Raw genomic sequence first — 22,062 nt, 5'->3', positions numbered from 1 at the left:
GTTTCTGACCCTCCTGCCTAATAGGAAAAGAAAAGAAAAGAAAAGAAAAGAAAAGAAAAGAAAAGAAAAGAAAAGAAAAGAAAAGAAAAGAAAAGAAAAGAAAAGCATTCTGCATTCTTGGCCACATCCTGTGTACCTGAGGCCGTGTTTTTCTGTTTGATCAAATATGCTATCTAGAACAATGGCAGCAATTGAACTACTACTTGGTTAAATTTGAGTTGTCTGTTGTCGTCTTCAAAGTGATGTATATTTTTTTGTAAGGACCAATCTGGTGAATGGAGTGGAGAAATGATAGTGGATCTGCCTTTTCCTTCAAAGGTGGTGTCATTTCTGCTTTTCCCCTAGGGTGCTATGTTGTTTTGAATTTATGTTACCGGCGGGAGAGTAGGAGTTCAGTGAAGAGACAGGTTTAGTGGCTTCCAGTTAGCATTCTTTATAATTCTAATCCCCAGGCAAAGAAATGGTGTGAAAGTTCTACTAACTAAAAAAATAAGTCTATTTCAAGTATATGTTTAGAGCCTGAGAAATGGCAGTTGGAACTAGTGGACCCACTATGAGCTATGCCTGAGTCAGGCACATTTATTCCTTTGCCTCCATATGCCTCCATTCTAAAACTAGGGCAATGAAGCTTCTGAAACGTAGATTTCAATGGTACATTGAACTCAAGTCCAACATCCTTGAAATGTTTGCCATTCTTTCTCCTAAATGTAGTTCCAAAAGTAAATGGCTGTAGATCCTGTTGGTGGAATCATTGCTATATATTGTGGTATTATAGTATGTTTTCTCCTGGGCACCCGGCCTCTCCTTCAACCAGTGGGTTTGAGGTCTGAAATCTGGGCAAAGGATCATGTTTAGCTGGAGAGGCTGCTCCTAACCTCCTAATTATCCAGTCTTGATTTATTCTGATTATGTAAATTGAAGAATATCTTTATCTACTAATCTGTCCTGCTCCCAGAGACAGTGTGTTTTTTTAGGTATCTCCGTGGCTTTCTGAGGATCGGGAACCCCCTTTCTATCTCTCTAACCTTGGTCATCATTATAATTTTACCCTACTTGCTCTGAAGATTATGTGCCACCACCTACTCCTTTTAAATTCCCCCAATCCTATCATCTCCACAGAAGCCAGTTTTGGTAACAGTATCTCCTATAATCAGCCTTTGTGTGCAAGAGACGACTAAGATTCTCAATGAAATTGATGCTCCTCTGAAAAGCGTATGTATCACCACTTTGATAAGAGTGGTCTCCACACCCTCTTGCAGAACAAAACCAGACTTGTGCCCCTACATAAAATACATAGTTTCCATGTTTATTTTTCTGAGCTTTTGATTTATTTTTCCATTGTTTACTATAATACTTCTCGTAATTCTTCCTTAGTTATTATGGAGCATCAATTAATAAGAGCATCCACGGATTGACTGGCCAAGTGTCAGGAAGGGTCCAGTCAAGAAATAGGATCATGCATATAGATAACTTCCACATAGTTCCTATGACACAGATGACCCTTAAGTGTCATTTTTTGTGAGATTTCTCTGCTTCTCCTTCCTTCTTATCTCTGTTTCCCTTATTTATTCCTATAATCTCATACCTCCTTTAAAAAGAAATAAAAGGCAGTGTGAATATTATCTAGGATATTTTAAAGGAGATAGTTTAAATTTTAATGAAAAAATGGGCCTAAATAATTTTTATATTTCTAAAAACTTATTAGCTTTCTTCTTAAGTATGTTTATTTCACATATTTTTGACAATGGCTAACCAAAATTGTGCTACAGTTAATAATTAATTGTATTATATATCCTAGAACTAAGGATGCATGATTGGTAATTAGAGTATAAGTTGCTGATACATATATATGTCAAACACAAACACATATTTTGTAACAGATATACTATTTATTAAACTGCTAGTCCCAACAACAAACTAAAGATTTATTTCATTTCTTATTTGCTTATAATACATTTTCAAAATGTATGAAAGTACTTAGGCTTTTGCTTGCTCAGTTGATTTTCTTTTGAAACATAAGTCTGACATTTATTAAATTTGGAGTTTAAAATGTTTCTCCCTGTAAAATTTCTGCCATAATGCACATTTATGAATTATTTTTCAAAATGTTCATACATTTATTTAAGTTCCACATCTCAGTACTTTCATTCCGTTAAATAACACTCTGCCTCTTATTTTGTATTCTAAATGTCTCCTACTCAAACTGTACTTGAAAGAAAAAAAATGTAGAGATTTTATATATTCTCCAACTGTATTTAAAATGTTATATATATTTTTTAAATGCAGTTTGAATGTTTGAACCCAATGTTATACTTTATATTATACATTGTCATTCACATGCATACATATACTTAGATAAAAATTTAAAGAGTAAAAAGGTACAACTATAAATTTATCTGAATATTTAGAAAATTATATTTAAAAGCAGACTTACATTGACTTATCCAAAGAATCCATTTTGGGAAAAACCAAGAGCCAGAGCAGTACTTCTTTGCTCAGGAAAACTGGCACACCATCAATTTGTTTTGTTTACACACACAAGCTGTCAAAACACAAAAATGAAATATAAAATCTAAGAATTTAAAGATATTAAATTTATACATTTTAAATCTGAACTACGGTTATGATTAAAGTTGACTTATGCAATTATTCATGTCACTCATGTTTGTAGCATTAGCCATATTCCTGTACCAATGGGTAAACCCAGAGGACAGTAGCTTCAACTATCTTGTACTCGGCCTTTTTATGCAAGTGTTTTATTTTACCTTGTTTAGATTATTATTAAAAAATTCACTTTCTTTTTTTAAAATTTTCTTTCAAGATTATTTTCTTGTTTGTTCTAGCTTTAAAAAACCTACTAAAATCTGACCATCTGTCTCAGTGATCAAATGTCCCATTCTTATGTTTTCCATATTATGATTATTATGAAAAAATGTGCATCTCCTTTTACTGTCCAACATTTCGTTGGCTCTGTATTCTAGTCCCAGATTTAAGTGTATGAATTTTGGCTTTTCTCCCAAATACAACATGCATTTCACCAGATTTTCTTCGGGTTTTAAATGTGAATGTACTAGAGGTTTGACCCAATGTATTTTGTTTCTGCTTGGCTGGCACTTCAGCTTCTTGCTATGAAATGAGGAATCCTTTGAATCTTGAAAAAGACTAGAATTCTTTTTGGAGATGCTGATCAACAACTTGAGTTCAACAACTGTGAGAAAGTCTTTTCACACAGCACAGAGCTTAAATCATGTAGAATACTGTAAATATATAGATAAATAGAATTATTCCAAGGAAATATCCAAATAGTTCATTTACATCAAAATGTACATTACTTAAAAACATATAGAAAATAATTCTTTCAGTATAGATAAATGATGGATGAATAGTATGTATCCCAAATTATAAAGAAAGTATGTATCTTTATATATATTGTATATTTATGCATATATATACATATATATCCACATATATATAATGAGGCTTGACTGAATAGAAAGATCCTTTATCAATATTAAAATAGAAATTCTCAAATTCATGAAAAGTGTATACTCAATCCCTTCACCCTTAAAAAAAAAAACATTAAGACTTGTTTTTACCAATCAAGTACTTGTAGGTATTCTGACTAGTATGATTTTTTTTCCTACTTATTCTTTGCCATATAGGGGATGTTTTATAAAATACAGGTTCAATACAAAATATTGAAGAATATATCACAATATAGAGGGACTGTCCTGTATTTTTAATAAATTTACATTTTTGTATAAAAAGGCCAGTGTTAAATTTATTTGATGCTAATTTATTGCTGATAATAGTTGTTAGAATGGCCCTTGAATTTTTATCACAAGCCTTGATTTTTTCAGAGTTCAGTATTTGAATTTCTTACCACATACAGGACAACATCTTAAATCATGCAGTTAATTTAAGTGACTGTATATTAAGCATCAGTACCCTCTCCTCTTCTCCCATCCTCATTATTATCATTTCCTGTCTCATCTAATGGCTCCATTCTCTAATACTGAAGGTAAACTCCACCAAAAACTCCCTGTTACTCACTCTACCTCATCAACATATACTAATCATTGTCCAAATCTTCTCCAAACTATATCAGAAATGTAGTTCAAATATGGTATATATAATTAATGCCTTTGCGTAGGTCCTCATAATCTCTTATCAATAATAAAACAATAGCTTCCTGAATGATCTTCATGCTACTAGGCTCTCCCAGTTTTACCCATCTTCTACTCAATAGCGATCTGATTTTGTCACTACCATACTTAAAGGCAACAAGAAAATGTTAGTATCTTCAAGGGTAGAATGCAAAGGAAGGTAGTTTCTCTGTGGTTGCTGGAACTTTTTAGGCCATCTCCACTGTGTCATTTCACCCACATCAATCTTCTGCCGTTTTACATATTTACACTTTCATGATACTCTTCAGAATGGTCTTTGGTCCTGTTTTGTATTTTTAATGTTACTAATAAAATAAGTGGTTTACTTGAGATAAATTTTACTAGTCTAAGTGAGCTAAATGGTTTTCCACATTTTTTTTTTCCAGAAGGATTGCAGTGGTCAAGAGTATATTAGTGACCATCGTACAATTCATTATTTTTTTTAAGATTTTATTTATTTATTTATTTATTTATTTATTTATTTATTTGAGAGGGAGAGCGAGAGAGAGAGAGCACTAGTGGGAGTGGGGGGTGGAGACAGGAGAGAGAGAAGTGCCCAGGATCCTGGGATCATGACCGGAGCCAAAGGCAGATGCTTAACTGACTGAGCCACCCAGGCGTTCTGAATACATTATTAATATAGTTTTGTTAATGGTATACCTGATGAGATAACAATGAATGAACAAATAGGTGAATGGATAAAACAATAAAATAAAGAATGAATGACTTAGTTGAGTAGCCTATATTTTTTATGTCGTCTTTTTTATGTGCCCTCAACTTTTTAAGACATAAAAAAATATAATAATATCATTTTATTATTTCTGTTCTTATCATTTCTTTTTTACCTACCAGTTTTGATTGGGATTTTATTTTGCATATAAGTAATGGCTTCAACAAACAATAAGTGAATAAATTCGTATAAGAAGTCTTTTCAGTTATATATACTGTGAGATTTATATTTATAAGTTTATAGCCAATAAAGCTGGTATACTTATACAAAACAATTATACATAAATATTACCAAATAATATTTAGTCATTGCATATCAATATTTATGGTAAGAGGAACGTATAGAATGGTTAATGTTTAGAATTGTGAATCAACTAAAATTTCTGAAGCTAATGATTTTTTTTTGATGAATACTGCTTGTCCTATTTTATAACAATGACGTCTACTTTATTTTCTATTATTAGCTTTGGTTCTTTAAGTCAATATTTAAGAATTGAAATGTTGTTCTTACTTAGAAGGAATTCAGTGTATTTTATGCCAGTGAATTTTTGGTTATCTCACCAGGGAAGACAGCAAATTAGAATATATTAGTCTACCTTTAAGTACACATTAAATTAGTTTTCAAGTGTTTACTACTGGAAATCATATATTCAAAAAGTCATAGAGTACATGTGTTTGCTTGTTTGGTTTTTCAATCCATAAAAACCCTGTTTCTAGCTGTGAGTTTGGAAAATCCTGCCAGTTCATACTGAATCCTGAAATTATTTCATGATACAAACTAAAAACCAGATTGGAGCCCTCACGTAAAACATGTATTTCCATCCATCAGAGACTCGTTTCTCTGATATGTATGAAAGCAGATTCAAATATATAAATGTGTAGGTCTGATGGTTAGTTATAAATAGTGACTTTGTTCTTTAGAACTCTATTTTCCACAAATATCCATTCATCTCCAGAGGCCTCACCTTGGCATCATCAGCCCTATTGACATATGGCCAGATGCTTTCCTGAGGATTTGATCCTTGTAAGGACACCACATGAAATCTTGGGCCACCTGTTATTTGAGAAGATAAAACAAACAGTCAGCACATATGTTAAATAGTCAAGCATTATTGGATACTCACAGGGAACTCTTTTAAAGTAGTCAAGTTGAATTTTTGTACTCATGAAAGAATACAAGAAAAAGAAAAATATTTATGCAACACCACTTAGAAGTAAAGCTACTTTAAATAAAATAAATGTACTGAAGCTATTTTGCTGGGATATGATATACTTATTTTTAACATTATTTCACAAGATACTGGGTAGTCTTATAATAGATTTGAAACCTTCGAGAAAGAAAAAAAGAAAGAAAAGAGAGAAGCTTGGAGGAAGAGTTCTAGGCTTCAGATCTCAAGTTTGCCAACCAAGTGGCTTTGGAAAAGTCATTTTTTCTCCTTTGTACTTCTGGCTATCTCATCTATAAGGTGAGAATTAAAAAAAAAAACACTTCTACTTATTTCAAAGCATTATTGGAGTTATCAAATTGAATAATTCGTTTGATCATTTTAAAATAAGGTGTGATTTACAAATAAATGTAAAGTGCCACTAGAAATTGAAGCAATCCTCATTGTTGAGATGCATATTTTATTTAAGCATAAATAGGATAGCAAATGCTTTTTAAAATTCTGTGACTGCACCTAGTTACCGCCATAGGTGGGAAGGCATTGTTGGTGTCAGGCATTATATACACTTTTTATTCATTTTATTATTTGATCTTTACCGTAATTCTCTGAGATTACCAATTTCATTAAGCTCTCTGATCTTCAATTTCCCAAATGAAAGAATTCAGGCAAGTCAATATGATTCCAACTGAAGACCGTATATCAATTAATATTTATAATATTTTCAGCATATATTATGTACATGAGAATATGGAGATTCAGATTCACACTGAGGGGCCAGAAGTTTAATTAGTGGAGGCTAGTCATGGAAATGTTTATAATATAATTGTTATCGATCAAAATTTTTAAAGGGTATGGCAAGCAAATTTTAGGGCAAGATGAAATCATGTGCAGGCTTAGCAAATAACTGACAGTATAGTGCTATTTGAATTCAAAAATTTCTGAGAGGATGACAGATACTAGATGGTTGACAGACCGAGCTAGAGTCTATGATATACAGACAAGATCCAAATGCTTTACTTTTGCTTTATTTGATTTCTCTTCAATTTTCCCACATTACTCAAATATTAGAGGAAAGATGTTTTTAAAAGCAAGCAAAACTGAAATGAAATCCAGATGCTTAGCATAAAGGAACACCTTGTTATAAATACTCTGGTGATTATAAGAATCACATGTTGCTAAAGATATTGAATTAAATATCATCTCGGGCTTATAAACAGTGAAAATTATTTTACATAAAAGAAATAATTGAGGAAATTTTCTCAATTGGTAATTAAACTCAATGGTTGCTAAAATTGAAATTGGTAGCACTGTTGTTCTCTCATCTGTCTCAGTGGCCTACTGTGTTAGAAATTTACCAAATGCCTCTTAAATCTTATTTTAGCCATTGCAGTCAGTCTTGCAGTAATATACATTGAATTGTCTCAGGAAATTAGGCAAACAATGTTTTTAAAGTATGTATAATTTATTAATCTTGTTATAAATAAAAATGCCACATATTAGTTCAATGTAATAATTCATTGAAAATGCAAAGAATAAATCTGAAGCAGTACTGTTCATAGTTCTTAAAATTTTATTTCAGCTGTGAGTGTACTTCTGGACGGGCTGGACAAAACTGTAGTGAAGAAATAAATGAATGAGACTCTGACCCATGCATGAATGGACCTCTTTGTCATGAGTCTACCATTCCTGGGCAATTTGTATGCCTGTGTCCCCCCTTTTATACTGGAAAATTTCGCCATCAACACTATAACCCCTGTGATCCACTCGGTGACCCTTGCAGAAACAACTCAACATGCTTGACTTTGGTAGATGGAACTCATTATTGTGTGTGTAGAGAAGGTAAGAGCTTATATTTGTTTTAATGTTTTTTTTTTTTATTTTACTCTTTTGTTTGATTTATTTTGTTTTTATGAGATTATGGCTTAAAAATGGGTGAGAGAAAACTCATATACGTTGGAGAATTAGGAAGTATTTGACTCCAAATATAGGTATATAAAAAGACTGGAGAAATAATCTAAAAAGTTAACCTAACTAGTATAGGGGGGAGAGGAAAAGGCAAAACTATAGTTTTTGGCTTTTGTTTGTTTGTTTGTTTTAAAGAAGTCTCTCATTGTTTGTTAACAGCTTCTTTTTCCTGAATAATCTTGTCTATTCAGTGTTCCTAACAATAGCAGTTAGTTAGAAGTGAGCATAGATAGAATCTAGGGTAATCAAATGCTTCACTGTAACTTTTTTCAGGGATCTATCTATGAACACCATTATTTCCACTTTGGTTGCCAAGCCAATATCATGTGACTCTGGTGGCTACTTTGTATCATAGAATAGAGTCTATGAAGAGGATAGAGAATTGGCAGATTAAAGGACGTTATTGGCAAACCTGAATCCAACTGTTCCGGAAGCAAGTTACTTCTGGCTTTCTGGGTCATATCAGCCAATAATAACTTATACTGTTTTGAAAGATGCTTTACTAGGATCTCTTCAGATGTAACTGAAAGAGGTCTGATTAGTGTACAGGTGGTCTATATAAATGTTTATTGCTCAGGTACTGCTTACTACTCAAGAGCCATTACCATCTTCAGCAGGAATGCTTCTGCCATAAAACTAGCACACTGTAGGTTTTAAGTATAACAAGAATGTGTCATAAGCACAGTATAAAGATCATATTGTATATAAAAGTCTACAACTGATACTTATTTTCTAATACCAACTTATGGCTTCATGTCTCTTTCCTTGTTACTAATTCTACTAGAAAAGAGGTTTATTAAAGATAAAGACATTACTTATTTACTCTTTGGTCCCAAAAATTCAGCTTAGACTATACCAGTTAATGGGTATCTTAGTCAAAGCTGTTTCTGTTTGTTTTTATAAATCCTCTAGAACTTCCTGATGTATAGGATAATCTATTATAAGGCTATAGAAGCAAGTTCTTGAATGTATGTACATGACAAAAACTTCTGGACCTTCTGAGGGATTGGAGCTACAAACTGGAGAGCCATTAGTCATCATTTTTGCAAAAACGACATAGCTTTATAAAGCAAATAATGTGGCCATACAGGGCATATGGACACATGTTTGCAGAAATGAGTCAGGAAAAGCAAGACAGGAAAAAATGTGAGGGGGACATTTGATACCCTCAAACCTCAGTAACTATAAAGTATATAACTTAAGTGGATAATTTCCTTTTAACAAAGATTGAGAGTGAAACTTTTTGAAATATTATTCAGTAGCAGGGGAGGAGCTAATTTATTCAGCAGGATTATTCCATGATGCTTTACTTAGCCAACTAATACAGTCTCAGAATATAAGTAAACATTTAATGAGAGGCAGCAGCATATTTCTTCAATTAAAATAAAACCTCCCAGGGTGCCTGGGTGGCTCAGTCATTAAGCGTCTGCCTTCGGCTCAGGGCATGATTCCAGGGTCCTGGGATCGAGCCCCACATCGGGCTCCATGCTCCACTGGGAGCCTGCTTCTTCCTCTTCCACTACCCCTGCTGGTGTTCCCTCTCTCGTTGGCTGTCTCTCTCTCTCTGTCAAATAAATAAATAAAATATTTTTAAATAAATAAATAAATAAATAAATAAATAAATAAATAAATAAAACCTCCTCTATTTTCACCAAAGATAGTTTTCTACAAGGTGGGCATGTTTTTTTTTCACATAAAATTTTTGATAATTTATGTGCAATTAATAAATGCATTTGGTGAATTTATATAATCTAATAAGAATCCTTTCCTGTTGTGGGATGAGGGAAAGAAATGTTCAAAGATATCATAAAACCTTATCATCAACTATCAAACTAGTAATAAGATTTTCCAGCTTCGCGAGCATCACAAACATATCTTGAGGACAATTTAGATGTCACCATTGTATATTAGTAAAATATTGTTTGTTTGTTTTCTTGGAATTTTATCATTCTACTTAAGCCTTTCAGAGAAATATGACCACTTCGAATTAATGCTTTGGATAGAGCGGCAGGTGGGCACAATGAATCATGTGTTTATCCCTTTCTAATTATGATTCAGCACAAAGACATATTTGAAGAGTACATTGTTTCTAAACTGTTTTGCTTCATATATACATTTGAAATTGAAAAATGTTTCTAAACCTAAGAAATTGTAGGAGTAAGTTTCTGTAAATGAGATCGAACTACTGTAAAAAATGTTTACTTACTGTTGACCGTAGTTGTTCAACCTCAGTAGCAGATCAAAAACTAAAGCCTGAGACATTGCTTTAAAAAGCTACCTCAGAATATTAAAAAGAGGTTGACTGTGGAATATTTTAGACCCTGTGCCCTGAGGTATTTAATACCTGTTGTTTGAAATAGGATCTACACCAAAGCCATTATATTATTTCTTAAAGAAAATATTCTGATCAAATTCCATTTTAAAAGGAGTGAAATTTAAAACCACAAAGAATTCCAAGACTTAACCTCTTATACAGATGTAGGCTTTGGAAGCTCCACTGGAATTCTTTGCAAGCTGTTGGTGTTTGCCAAGTGACTAGAATATAGGGCATCACAAGAAAAGAGATTTAAGGCTTAAGGTCTAGGAGTTCAGCATATGCATTTTTGAAATTCTATTCACAGTTTTTAGTCAGCCTGCAGGGTCTGTCACAATTTAAATATGAATATAGATAAAATCCCAAAGCCGGAGTAGTAATGTGACTATGTACTAGAAAACTAAATTATAAGTGGCATTAAAATTCACTCTAAAGAATGAGCAACTAGAATAACTGATACTTTGATTTATGCCAAACTGAATGCTCACAAAGTAAACTATTTTGCTTAGTGCAATTGAAACTTATAGTCAAAACCATCTAATCAATTTGGGTACAATGTGAGCTACTTAAAAATTATAGGTGTAGTAAAACACCACAACTATGGTGATCATGTTTTGCAGGAGAAAGTAAGGACAGTGCTTCTGTCTTCTGTATAGAATGGAGGTGAGTTAATTTGGTCCCTATGAACATTGAACATTTTCTAGCACAAAATAGGTAGACAGAAAAGCATTTAGCAGTAATAATTCAATACAGGTTTGTTTTATATGAAATCCTATTTGTTTAAACAATTTCTGTGGTTAAAAAAATCAGTGCTTTAATAAGCATAAAAATAGCACATAGAAAGATGAATATAATTTCATAAGATTTCTAGAAACAAATGGGGTTTACTGTAGGTACCTTATACTGTTAGCTTCTGATAATTTGTATGCAATTTACACACCCCAACATTTATTTTATGCTATAGTTTTTTTTTTTTTTTTTTTGCCTCTCTGCACTATGCTCTGTATATAACACATGCCAGTTTTGTAACTACATATTGGTAGTGTTCTAGAGATCTAAAAATTGTATTCTTTATTAACTGATTCAACAAGCATTATTGATTTCCTACCATGTGTCAAGTGTTGAGACAGGTTCTGGGGAAATTAAACATGGCAAAGACACACCCTCAAGGAATTTAAAGTTCAAGGAGAGACACATAAATTAACTATTAAAGTACAACATAGTAAGAGCTCTCTCGTACTTTGTGGATGCATACCCCACCTTTCTTATGTAGTGTGACAACTCTGAGTTATGTTCCACATGCTCTCTAAGAGGATCCCCAGCAGCCTTAGAGCCTTCATTGCCCACAGTAATAACCTGCTCTTTAAGGCCCTCTCTCCCCTATTTTATTTCTCCACTCCTTTGCAATAATTTACAGGATCACCTCTCAAATAAGGTACTTGTGTGCATATTATTTCCTCATATTCTTATTTTGGAAGAACTCAAGCTGAGACAGAGAGAAAACTCCATCCCTCTGACACTTATGATTGATCCATGTCAGCAGAGGACTGGAGTATTGACATTGAGAGCCTTTCCTTGGAATTGATAAGAGAAAAAGCTTTTCTCTTTTTGCTAGAGTTTTTCAGCTGGTGCATGTTCCCTTCACATAGAGATCTGAATGCAGTAGGGAAGAAATGTTTGTCAAAGAAGTTGTCCTGGCAGTTACTATGGTTCTTTCTTAAATTCTGCAGACTTCTAGGTATCCTTCCCAGTTAGGCTACTAATAAATGCCATTCCTTGTATAAGTTAGTATTTTTGTTTATAGTGTATGTGATCAAAAGAGTCATATCTAATGTGTACAGTAAAGGGAAGGAGGTAATTAAGTACAAGAAGCTGAATAAATGCAGTTCAACTTGCAGGCAGAAATGGAATGTAAGAATGCTATGAGGTTAACAGAGGTAGAGAGGACCTTAGATAAAATGCATGTGGATGTGTGTATAGCATGCAGTCGGATCGCCGTTACCAGCACATGTGTGTATATAGTGAGAGATTTAAAATCATTTCATGCTTAAAATAAATTTATTTTCTAATACTCTCCTTAAGAAAGTTTCTTTATCTTTCTGCTCTTGAATTATGTTTCAGTTTATAGGCAAGAACACAACCTATCCAGTACTTTCAATTTAATTTAAAAGGCTTTGTTTCCAAATGTAGCCACTTCATCCATATGTCTCCAAGGTGAAAGGAGCAAAAGTTTTTTGTTTTTGTTTTTGTTTTAAATGACACTTTACAAAGGATTAAAATGTGGCAAAGAGTACTTGTAAAATGTCTTAGTGGAAGGAAGAATCAGATCATTTACATGTGCTATTGATTTACAATCGGCATTCTAAGCTTGATGGATTTATAGTACCAGAGGAGGCAAGCAGTTGCATTTAGATGTGTCTATTACCCCAGTACATGTACTATTATTATGGTAATGCCACATTACCTAAGGTGTATAATTCCAGGCACCAAATAAATGTGTTACTTGACAATATAGTTTATCTAAATTAAAAATTATTCTTTTTAAATTTTTTTATTATATTATGTTAGTTACCATACAGTACATCCCTGGTTTTTGATGTAAAGTTCGATGATTCATTAGTTGCGTATAACACCCAGTGCACCATGCAATACGTGCCCTCCTTACTACCCATCCCATTCCCCACCCCCTCCCCTCTGAAGCCCGCAGTTTGCTCTTTTTGACAATTAAAAACATGTGCTTGTGTGGTAGCATGTGTGCATTAGGTTTAGCTGGCTGTAGATATTTATATTGGGGAAATTCTTCAAAGAAAATATATATTGCTACTAATTAACTTAAAAGCATGCCTGTTATTTGTTGTATTTTAAAATATGAGCTTTTATACTCATTTTTAAAATTTTTTCTTAAAATCAGTGTTAAAAAACCTTGTTAGGCCTATTAGAAATATTAGTTCTATCTTTTCATATTTCATAATGTTTGAATTTAATCTGCAACTATTTTGTAATATTGGTTAATTTTTCAAGAATGCTAACATTTGTATCACATCGTTTTAAAATAAAAATAAAACAATGTTTAAAAAACTTCTAACTCACCAAGAGAAAAATCTCTTTGTTTTTTGTTTTCATAAAGCTTTAAAATCTAGGTAAATTAATTTTTTAATTAAGAAAAAAATAAAAATAATGCCTTTCTAATGCTTTTGAAAATGCATTTTTTAATATGTTTAGTTTTTATTTTAACATGTGTGATTTTAACACTAATTTATTGAATACATGAAAGATATACTCTAGTTTTTCCCTATTTACTTTCTTTCCTAATTATTCCTAGTGGTATTGCTTCTAATGTGAGAGTTGTCAAGATATAGACCTGAATGACAAAATGTTTCCTCCTAAAGTTTCATGAAAATCTAACTATTGTTAATGTACTTTGTTCTGTGCCATCCCCTGAGGAGAATCAAATACAAAATGAATTTTTTTAGAAATAGAAAATATTAAGTGATTTAAAAAATTATACCTATAATCTACATTAATTTGGCTCCTAAACATGAACGGTAAGTTTAGTAACTTATGAAATATTTGGGGGGATGGGAAGATGTAAAAATATTAATCAGTCACATGCATTCTCTGTGACATGGTATAGGCAAGCCATTATAAGGAGAAGATCAAGAGATTCCAATCCGTTTGAGAATGTCCCATTATTTGTGTGTAAAACACTCTATTGCAGTTAATAGAGTCAGCAGGATTCTGGACAGGGATAAATAACAGGAAAGTAACATAGAATGAATTCACTATACTTAAAGTTTGACAGACTTTTAGCTGTCACTGCATATATTCAAAACAAATACCCTTCACACAAACAAATACTTCTAACACCAAGGACTATGGAAAGTGTAGTTTGGGACTAAGTATATATACATTTTTCTCTTTTAAATCCTCTGAATATAGGCTTTCTCAGCCAAACTTTGGTTTATTTTAAATGCAATCCGTGTCTACTTTATTTTTTTTCTCCCAATGTCTACTGCATTTTAGCAATCTAATTTCCTCAGCCCATTGACATATGTTGCTGGTTGGTAATAAAGCTCCATCCCAGAAATGTCAAACTAAATGAATAAGGCAAAATCACAGAAAACAAGGTTATTCTGTGAGCTTCCCGAGTATGCAGGTTCTGAATGTTCTTCTGATTTATCAGCCCAGCTGAACTCAGGAGGGCACACTGGTACTACTTCTCCAGCTAGTCAATGCCCTTGAGTCCCAGTGCCTCAAAGAACATTTCTAGAAACATCTTAATGTCAAAATACCCTGCCTCCCAGAGAAAGCTAGTCATGCTAAAAGTAGGAATGGTGTAATGCATCCAACTTTCTAAATCTTTAACTTGTAAAAAACAGAAACAAAACCCTACACTTAAAGAAAAAGCTTGTTATGTTATTTATAACTGCACTATAACATTTATAATTTAAATATGATAGCAATGGTGATTTATGAATAGTGAAATGTGTTAGAATTATAACTCACCTAAAATTAAGAGAACCATATTAACTCGGAAATAACTCTTTAATTTTGCTTTTAATGCTGAGGATACAATAGTGAGTACATGAATGAAATTACAAGCATGGAACTTCAGAGTTTAACTTGAAGGCTTTGATAATTGAGTAAGAAGAAAATAGGAAAAATTAATAATGATACTTGACCTAAAAACTGCCTGATCTACTAGACACGTAGGCACTGTAGATATCTTATGACAAGTGTTTCGTAGTGCATCTTTATTCCATCTTTCTACTTTTAACCCATCATCATCTCTATATTTAAAGCAAATTTCCTTTAGAAACTATGTAGTTGGTTCTGTTATTTTATTTAGCTTGGCTGACTCTGCCTTTTATTGAAGTATTTTAAAAAAAACAAAAACAAACTCATTTGAGGGTCACCTGGGTGGTGCAGTCGTTAAGTGTCTGCCTTCGGCTCAGGGCGTGATCCCAGCGTTCTGGGATCGAGCCCCACATCAGGCTCCTCTGCTGGGAGCCTGCTTCTTCCTCTCCCACTCCCCCTGCTTGTCTCTCTCACTGGCTGTCTCTGTGTTAAATAAATAAATAAATAAATAAATAAATAAATAAATAAAATGTTTAAAAAAACTCATTTGATGTAATTATTGATGTATATGACTTTAAATGGATCGTCTTGCTATTTGTTTTCTACTTTCTGTGGTACTTGTATCTCTACTTTGTTCCTTTTTACTCTTGCCTTCTCTTGGGTTAATTTTTAGGTTTCCATTTTAGTAGGAGATAATATCCTACTAAAGAGGCAGCCAGATTTTTTAAGAGGTAATATCAGCTTCCCAAACTCCAAGTAGAAGCAGGTTTTCCACTTGGCTTGGTGGTAGACACCACAGAGAACAGCAGTGGCTTGTAGCATGGTGTGAATGGATAAAGTAGGACAATCCTATGTTCTCTCGCTGGACTCTAAGTGAGGAAGTAGAGAGGATTTTCCACTCAGCAGTAGATGCCAAAGCTGAAAGATCATGATATAGAAATAGAGATCAAGGAACCTGTGCTATATCATCTTCATGCCAGTATCGTGAAGCTTTCAACATGAAGAGATATTTTAAGATACAAAGAAGAGGAAAGACTTCATGAGATGGTGTTAGGGAGGGAAGAGGACCATTTGTGTGTAGCTAGATCACCCTCTCTTTCAGATCCCAGTCTATGTGGATGCCAATACTAAATGCAGGTTTTGTAGAACCACTTGAATGAACTTTTGTTCTTCAAACTAAAAAATATGAGTAGGTATTGTCATTTATAATGTCACTGCAATTATTTCATACTTAATTATAGCACTGAAAAAGTAAGAGAAAGGAAAATCATCTTATTTCACACATTTTCTAACTAGTATTGAAAAAATATTAACAAGAAAAAAATGAATATAAGAATATATTTTATCTAGTTAATATCATCGAAATAATTGTTTAAATTGTCATCATAAATACTAAAATATTTAATGTATTTTAAAAAGTGATATGCTGATTTTTTCCTGACACAAATGTGTTGAAATAATTATAACTGCCTCTCGTAAGTCTGTATAATTTTTTTTCATGTTCTTTGTTTGTTTGTTTTTTTATATAACTGGCATGTGTTTAAATGGATGACTGATTATGTAGCTATGAATCAAAATAATTTGTTTTCTTTGAATCACTTGGATATGGAAAGTAATTAAATAATTTGCCTCATCTGCTAACTGCCTTGAATAAATTTGATCGCTGAAGCTCAATTTTACTTTAAGATTGGCCGTCATATTAATTCATTTGATTTCCAGATTGTTTTATTTCTTCTTGTTCAAACATTTAAATACCTTAAAACAACAGCAACATTTGCAACACCCTATTTTCCCAAAGGATTTAGTAAAGTATCTCTCCCTTGATTCTTTCATTTGAACTCATTAATTAGAAACTAGTGTAACTTTAATCATATGTGATGTGAAATAGAGTTGTATGAGAAGCTAGAGATGAGGTGTTTTCTTTCTTTAATTTTTTTTCTAAGCTTCCACTAAGAGCATATTCTGCGGACGCTTCACCACTGACTGATTTTCACACTCTAAAGTGAGGCTTGCTCATCTTTATCCATCTCGTCTCTCCTTGTAGGATTTGAGGATGAACATTGTGAAATTAATGTGAATGAGTGCTTCTCCCTTCCCTGTCAGAATTATGGTGACTGTGAAGATGGGGTCAACAATTTCAGGTAGAGAAAACCAAGAAATAACTAGATACAAGTTTATGCATCTAGATGTTTCTAAATGCATCCATGTTTATAATTTCAGTTGACAAATTGAACATTTCTGGTTATTAACAATTTGCCGTGTTATAATTATTTGAAGCTTTGAATGTATATGTTTATACTAATGGAGTTATTAAATTTCTTGTTTAAAATTGCAGACCTGGGTTTTCTGGACCTCTATGTGAACTTGAAACAAATGAGTGTTCTTCTAGACCTTGCAAAAATAATGGAACCTGTGTGGATCTGAGAAACAGGTTAGAGGCTACATTTTACTTAATCAATTATTTTATATATGATATTTAAATAATAAAATGAATGTATATGTACCCATCATTCAACCTAAGCAGAACCTTCCCCATATCCTCCCCTACTTTTCCACCCAGCTGTATTGAATATCCTGAATTTTGTTGTTGTTGAACCAAGATTTTATGTTTAAGTTTTTATTTAAATTTCAGTTAGCATGGTGTAATATTAGTTTCAGGTGTACAAAATAGTGATTTAACACTTCCATACAACACCTGGTGCTCCTCACAAGTACACTCCTTAATCCCTATCACCTATTTGACCCATCCTCTTGCCTTTAATATATAGTATTAGCTATTTGTATACCTGCCTCAACAGAACACTTAGTCTGCATTTAATATACCTGACATAATATTGTATATAGTCTTCAGAAACAATTCATTATGTTGAACATGACATTTCTGCACTAATGCATCTATCTGTTGCTCATTTTTAACTGTTGTTCGGTATTCATTTAAATATGTGTCAACATTTATTTATCATTCTTCTGATCATAGCTGTCTGGGTTGTTTGACTCTTCTTTCTTAGAAATAATAATACTATTAAGGTTTTCAAATATTTCCCCAAATACACAAGTACTAGTGTTACTTTAGATTTCATACCTAGAAATGGAATAGTTGGATTATTGGGTAGATGTTTTCACATGTATTATATCATTTTTTTTTCCATTTCACTTTGAAATGGAATATTCATATTCTTAGTGAAAGTGAGTAAGTGTCCCTGTTTGCATTCTTTGGGTTTATATGCTGTATGTAAAATTATATATTCTTGTTTGTTTGTTTTTTCCTGCATTCTTATCATAACTTGTGAGTTTAAGCATTCCTTCATCCATTTTAAGATATTTAATTTTTCCTTTCTAGAAATGCCTATTTATGGCATTTTCCCAGTTATGTTTTCTTCTTGTTGATTTGTAAAAATCTTTATAAATTTTGATTATTACTGCTTTCATTAGTTGTATTTACTGAAAATATGTTCTGTTGATTGTGGCTTGACATTTTACCTTCTCTATGATAAGTTTTGAGTGCTAAACTTTAATTTTAATGTATTCAAATTAATCAATTTGCTTATGGTTTGCCTTTTTTATCTTGTTTAAAAATGTTTACTTAAAGAGCCAATAACTATTCTTATCAAACTTTTCCAAGAAATAGAAGAGAAAGGAAAACTTCCAAATGCATTCTATGAAGCCAACATTACCCTGATAACAAAACCAGATAAAGACAACACACACAAAAAAAACTACAAGTCAGTGTCTGTGAAGAACATAGTTACAAAAATCCTCAGTAGCAACTCAATCCAATAATATATTAAAATTAACAACTGAATCCAATAATACTTTAAAAAGAATCATTCACCTAATCAAGTAGGATTTATTCCAGGGATTCAAGAGTGGTTCAATATTTTTTAAAAAGTTTATTCCAGGACAAAAGAATGTTGCTTATATTTCCTTTTAAAGCATTTAAAGTTTCACCCTTCATATTTAATCCAATTTATCTGGAAATTATGCACTTGCACGTGTGTGTGTGTGTGTGTGTAAGGTAGGATTTTTAAGTTCATTTTTGCATATGATTAACTAATTGTGCCTGCTATATGTATTGAATAACTTCATCTGTTACTTACTGCTGGGCCTGATCTGCAATGCTTTCTTGGTTGCAGAACAAGTCCCCATATACTAATATGTCTATTTCTTTGCCTCTATTCTGTTTCCTTAGTTCAATTAGCTGTCCATGTGCCAGTACCATAAATCTTAATTATTTACCTTTCAAATATCTCAGTACTGATAAGGCAAGAAATCTCATATTTTTAATCTTCTTCAGGAAGCTTTAGTTATTTTTGACATTTTTTTTCTGTTATGTTATGTATTGCATAAATCCCTACATCTAAACAAACAAAGACCAAGTAGAATTTTTATTGGGATTTCATTGAATTTGTAGATCAATTTGAAGAGAATTGACGTGTCTTTATTTAGGTCTTCTAAAATATCTTAAAAAAAAAAAACAGTTGGACAAATTCAACTGGATACACATTAATTAGGATAAGTAAGACTCATTTGCCAGGTCACCATTGCTCTCCAGACACCAATAGTTATATTTGTTTATCTTAATAGAGAGCTACCATCTAGAATTCCTCTCACAATTTATATCATAACCTGCTTAGGTTTCTGATAATCTTCTATTATTTCTATTATTTTCTGTGGCCACCTGACCTTTGCACTGTCCAGTCTAATGAAGTAAATGGAGACATGCTTTGAATCACCTCTCTTTAACTCAAAAGCCTTTGAAGGGGACACTAATCACTACAAGTCCCATAGGGATACAGAATTGCTTTCAGTTTAAAATCTTGATAAGTCTAAAGGGGCATTTCAAGATCTCCCCATTTTGCTTTCGTGCATAGTATCTCTTATTCCCATGTGGAAATTCTATTACTAAGTATTTGACTACACTATATATTCAGGGACTATGGAGGAAAATGAAATGAAACAACAAAAGATGGATTTATAATCCATCTACCAGACCTAAATAATTGTGCACACTACTAGTGGAACAATGGTATTTCAAAGATAAGCATAAGTTCAGGGCCTTTATCTAAAAACTCCTGGAAGGCCTGAATATCATTCTTTCATCAGTGAACAATCATAGTGGTAAATGGCCTCAGAACCCTCTGAGGAAGGCTTCAGGAAGATACATGGAACACTTGTGACTATATATCAAGATCCTTCTTCAAAAAGGTCCTACTCTCCTTCAGTTGAGGCACTGAGTCCATGACATAGTATAGGTCCGAAGTTGTGTAAGAGGCTTGAAATCCTTACAAAGGCAAATTGAATAGTGTGTCTGTCCTGCAGACCTATATAGTTAATTCTATATATGTGAATAGCACCATAACATATTGTCCATGTATTTTATTTCTAGAAACTCATCACTGATTAGCCACTATCAAGGATGTCTGAATCAATCCACCAATCACCAACTGTTTCTCTGATTTATGGGGCTATTTGCTCATTTTTAATCTGATAGTCAAGCATATCCAACAGTTTTCATCCATTCTTGGATCCCATTATTCTAATTTGTATCAGGGAACCCAATTTTACTGTAGCATCTCACATTATCTCCAGCCTGTAAAGGACATTAACCACAGAGTTCATCAAGACAGTAGTGCTGCCCTCATGAACCCTGTTCTTGATCTTGGTGAATGGAATTTCTTCCGAGGAGATAGGAAGACCTTCCTGCATTCTCTTGGGATAGAAATAAAGAGGTAGCTGAACAGCTTTCTCATGATAGATCCATTCAAACATTTCTATAAAAATAAGCCTATGAATAACTCCTTTTAATATGTACCAAGAATACTCTGGCACTTCTACCTCCTCAGTCTAAGCTGGAATTAACTCCTGTTTTTGATTAGCCAATTTAACACCATACCCACATGCTAATATTAGCACATTGAATCTTCTCTCTCCATCCATGTCAATAAGCTTAACTCATTTAAGTTTTATATTTCTTCTCCTTTGGTCTGACTACCTTAGGGTCAATCCCACACATGCCCCCCAACTTTGTGACAATACAGATTTGTGGGGTTATGCAGCTCTTCTAGTGTACAGGCTAGCTGTTCCCAGTCAAGTGTTTCCATCTCTCATCAGCAAAGTTGGAATCTAATCCTTTTTATGGGCTGGAACCAATGAGAAATGTTGGGGAGTGGGCCCCAACTGGCGACATTTTATAAGTCAACTCCGTCAGCGCATTTAGAGGAAGGCTTGTATGCAAAGAAGCACAGATTCCATAAGAAACAGGAGAGGTTTAACCTCTATCACTAATGGAGATTAAAGTGAATTCAGAGATTTAAGTTCCTTTGCCATATCTATCCTTTGTCTACAGTGGGTATGAACTCCTTCAAAGTTACTATTTTGTACTGGTTTGCTGTTGTTGCTTAGCAGAAACTGAAAACTCATTGGTTAAACATAGTTATTATATATTAATATTTTCACATCTGTGGTTTACTGGTATTTGGCTCTAATATAGGCTGGGTTCATCTAATTTTCTCTGGGACATAGCTGGGGAGGAAGAAATGTTTCACAGTCTGTTAAGTCAGCTGAAATGGCCGTGCTCCAACTGTCTTTCATTTTTATTGGACTAGCATGTTCTCAAAGAGTTGCAGAAGTTCAAGAGAACAAGCAAAAAACAGGCAAAATCCCTTAAGCCCTCAGCTCTGAAACAGTGCCCTTCATCCTTACCTATAGATGACTGTGCAAAAAAATAATTGTAGCCATTCCTGAGGGTGTGGGGAAACGCTCTTCCCATGATGAAGCTGTGGCTAGGAAGAAGAGTGGTAAAGAATTAAGATAAAAAATGCTATCAACCAAAATGAAGATAGGATTACTAACTGGAAAATAAGCTCACAGAAAACATGCAGACTGAGGCATGGGGCATTAACTGCCTGGCATTCCTAATTTGCCCTGCGTGGGACTTAGGAGATAGCCCTGAGTGAGGGACTAGAATGGAAATGAATAGTAGAATCAAAATGATTTTACAAATATAAATAAAGGTATTTCACATCAGTTAATTATATGGCTTCTAAAGACCAGTTTTCCAAGTTCCAGTATGAGATCTCAAAGAGTTAGAGGAGGAAGTCAGCCAAAATGCCCTCTGCTTAAAAGAGAACTCCCATGGTTGATT

General features: G+C 33.2%; 1 protein-coding gene across 1 annotated transcript in view; it reads left to right on the top strand.

Moving 5' to 3' along the window:
• Positions 1 to 22,062, top strand: part of EYS (eyes shut homolog) — a 1,466,842-nt gene that overhangs the window by 463,935 nt on the left and 980,845 nt on the right. Inside the window, 3 exon segments of the mRNA XM_008684895.2 lie at positions 7,641 to 7,900; positions 16,963 to 17,065; positions 17,248 to 17,349. Of these exon segments, the coding sequence (XP_008683117.2) occupies positions 7,641 to 7,900; positions 16,963 to 17,065; positions 17,248 to 17,349 (465 nt within the window).

Source organism: Ursus maritimus, unplaced genomic scaffold (assembly GCF_017311325.1).
Source record: "Ursus maritimus isolate PB19 unplaced genomic scaffold, ASM1731132v1 scaffold_29, whole genome shotgun sequence".
Classification (NCBI taxonomy): domain Eukaryota; kingdom Metazoa; phylum Chordata; class Mammalia; order Carnivora; family Ursidae; genus Ursus; species Ursus maritimus.
The sequence above is the reverse complement of the archived record's forward strand: the minus strand, read 5'-3'. Positions and strand labels throughout refer to the sequence as shown.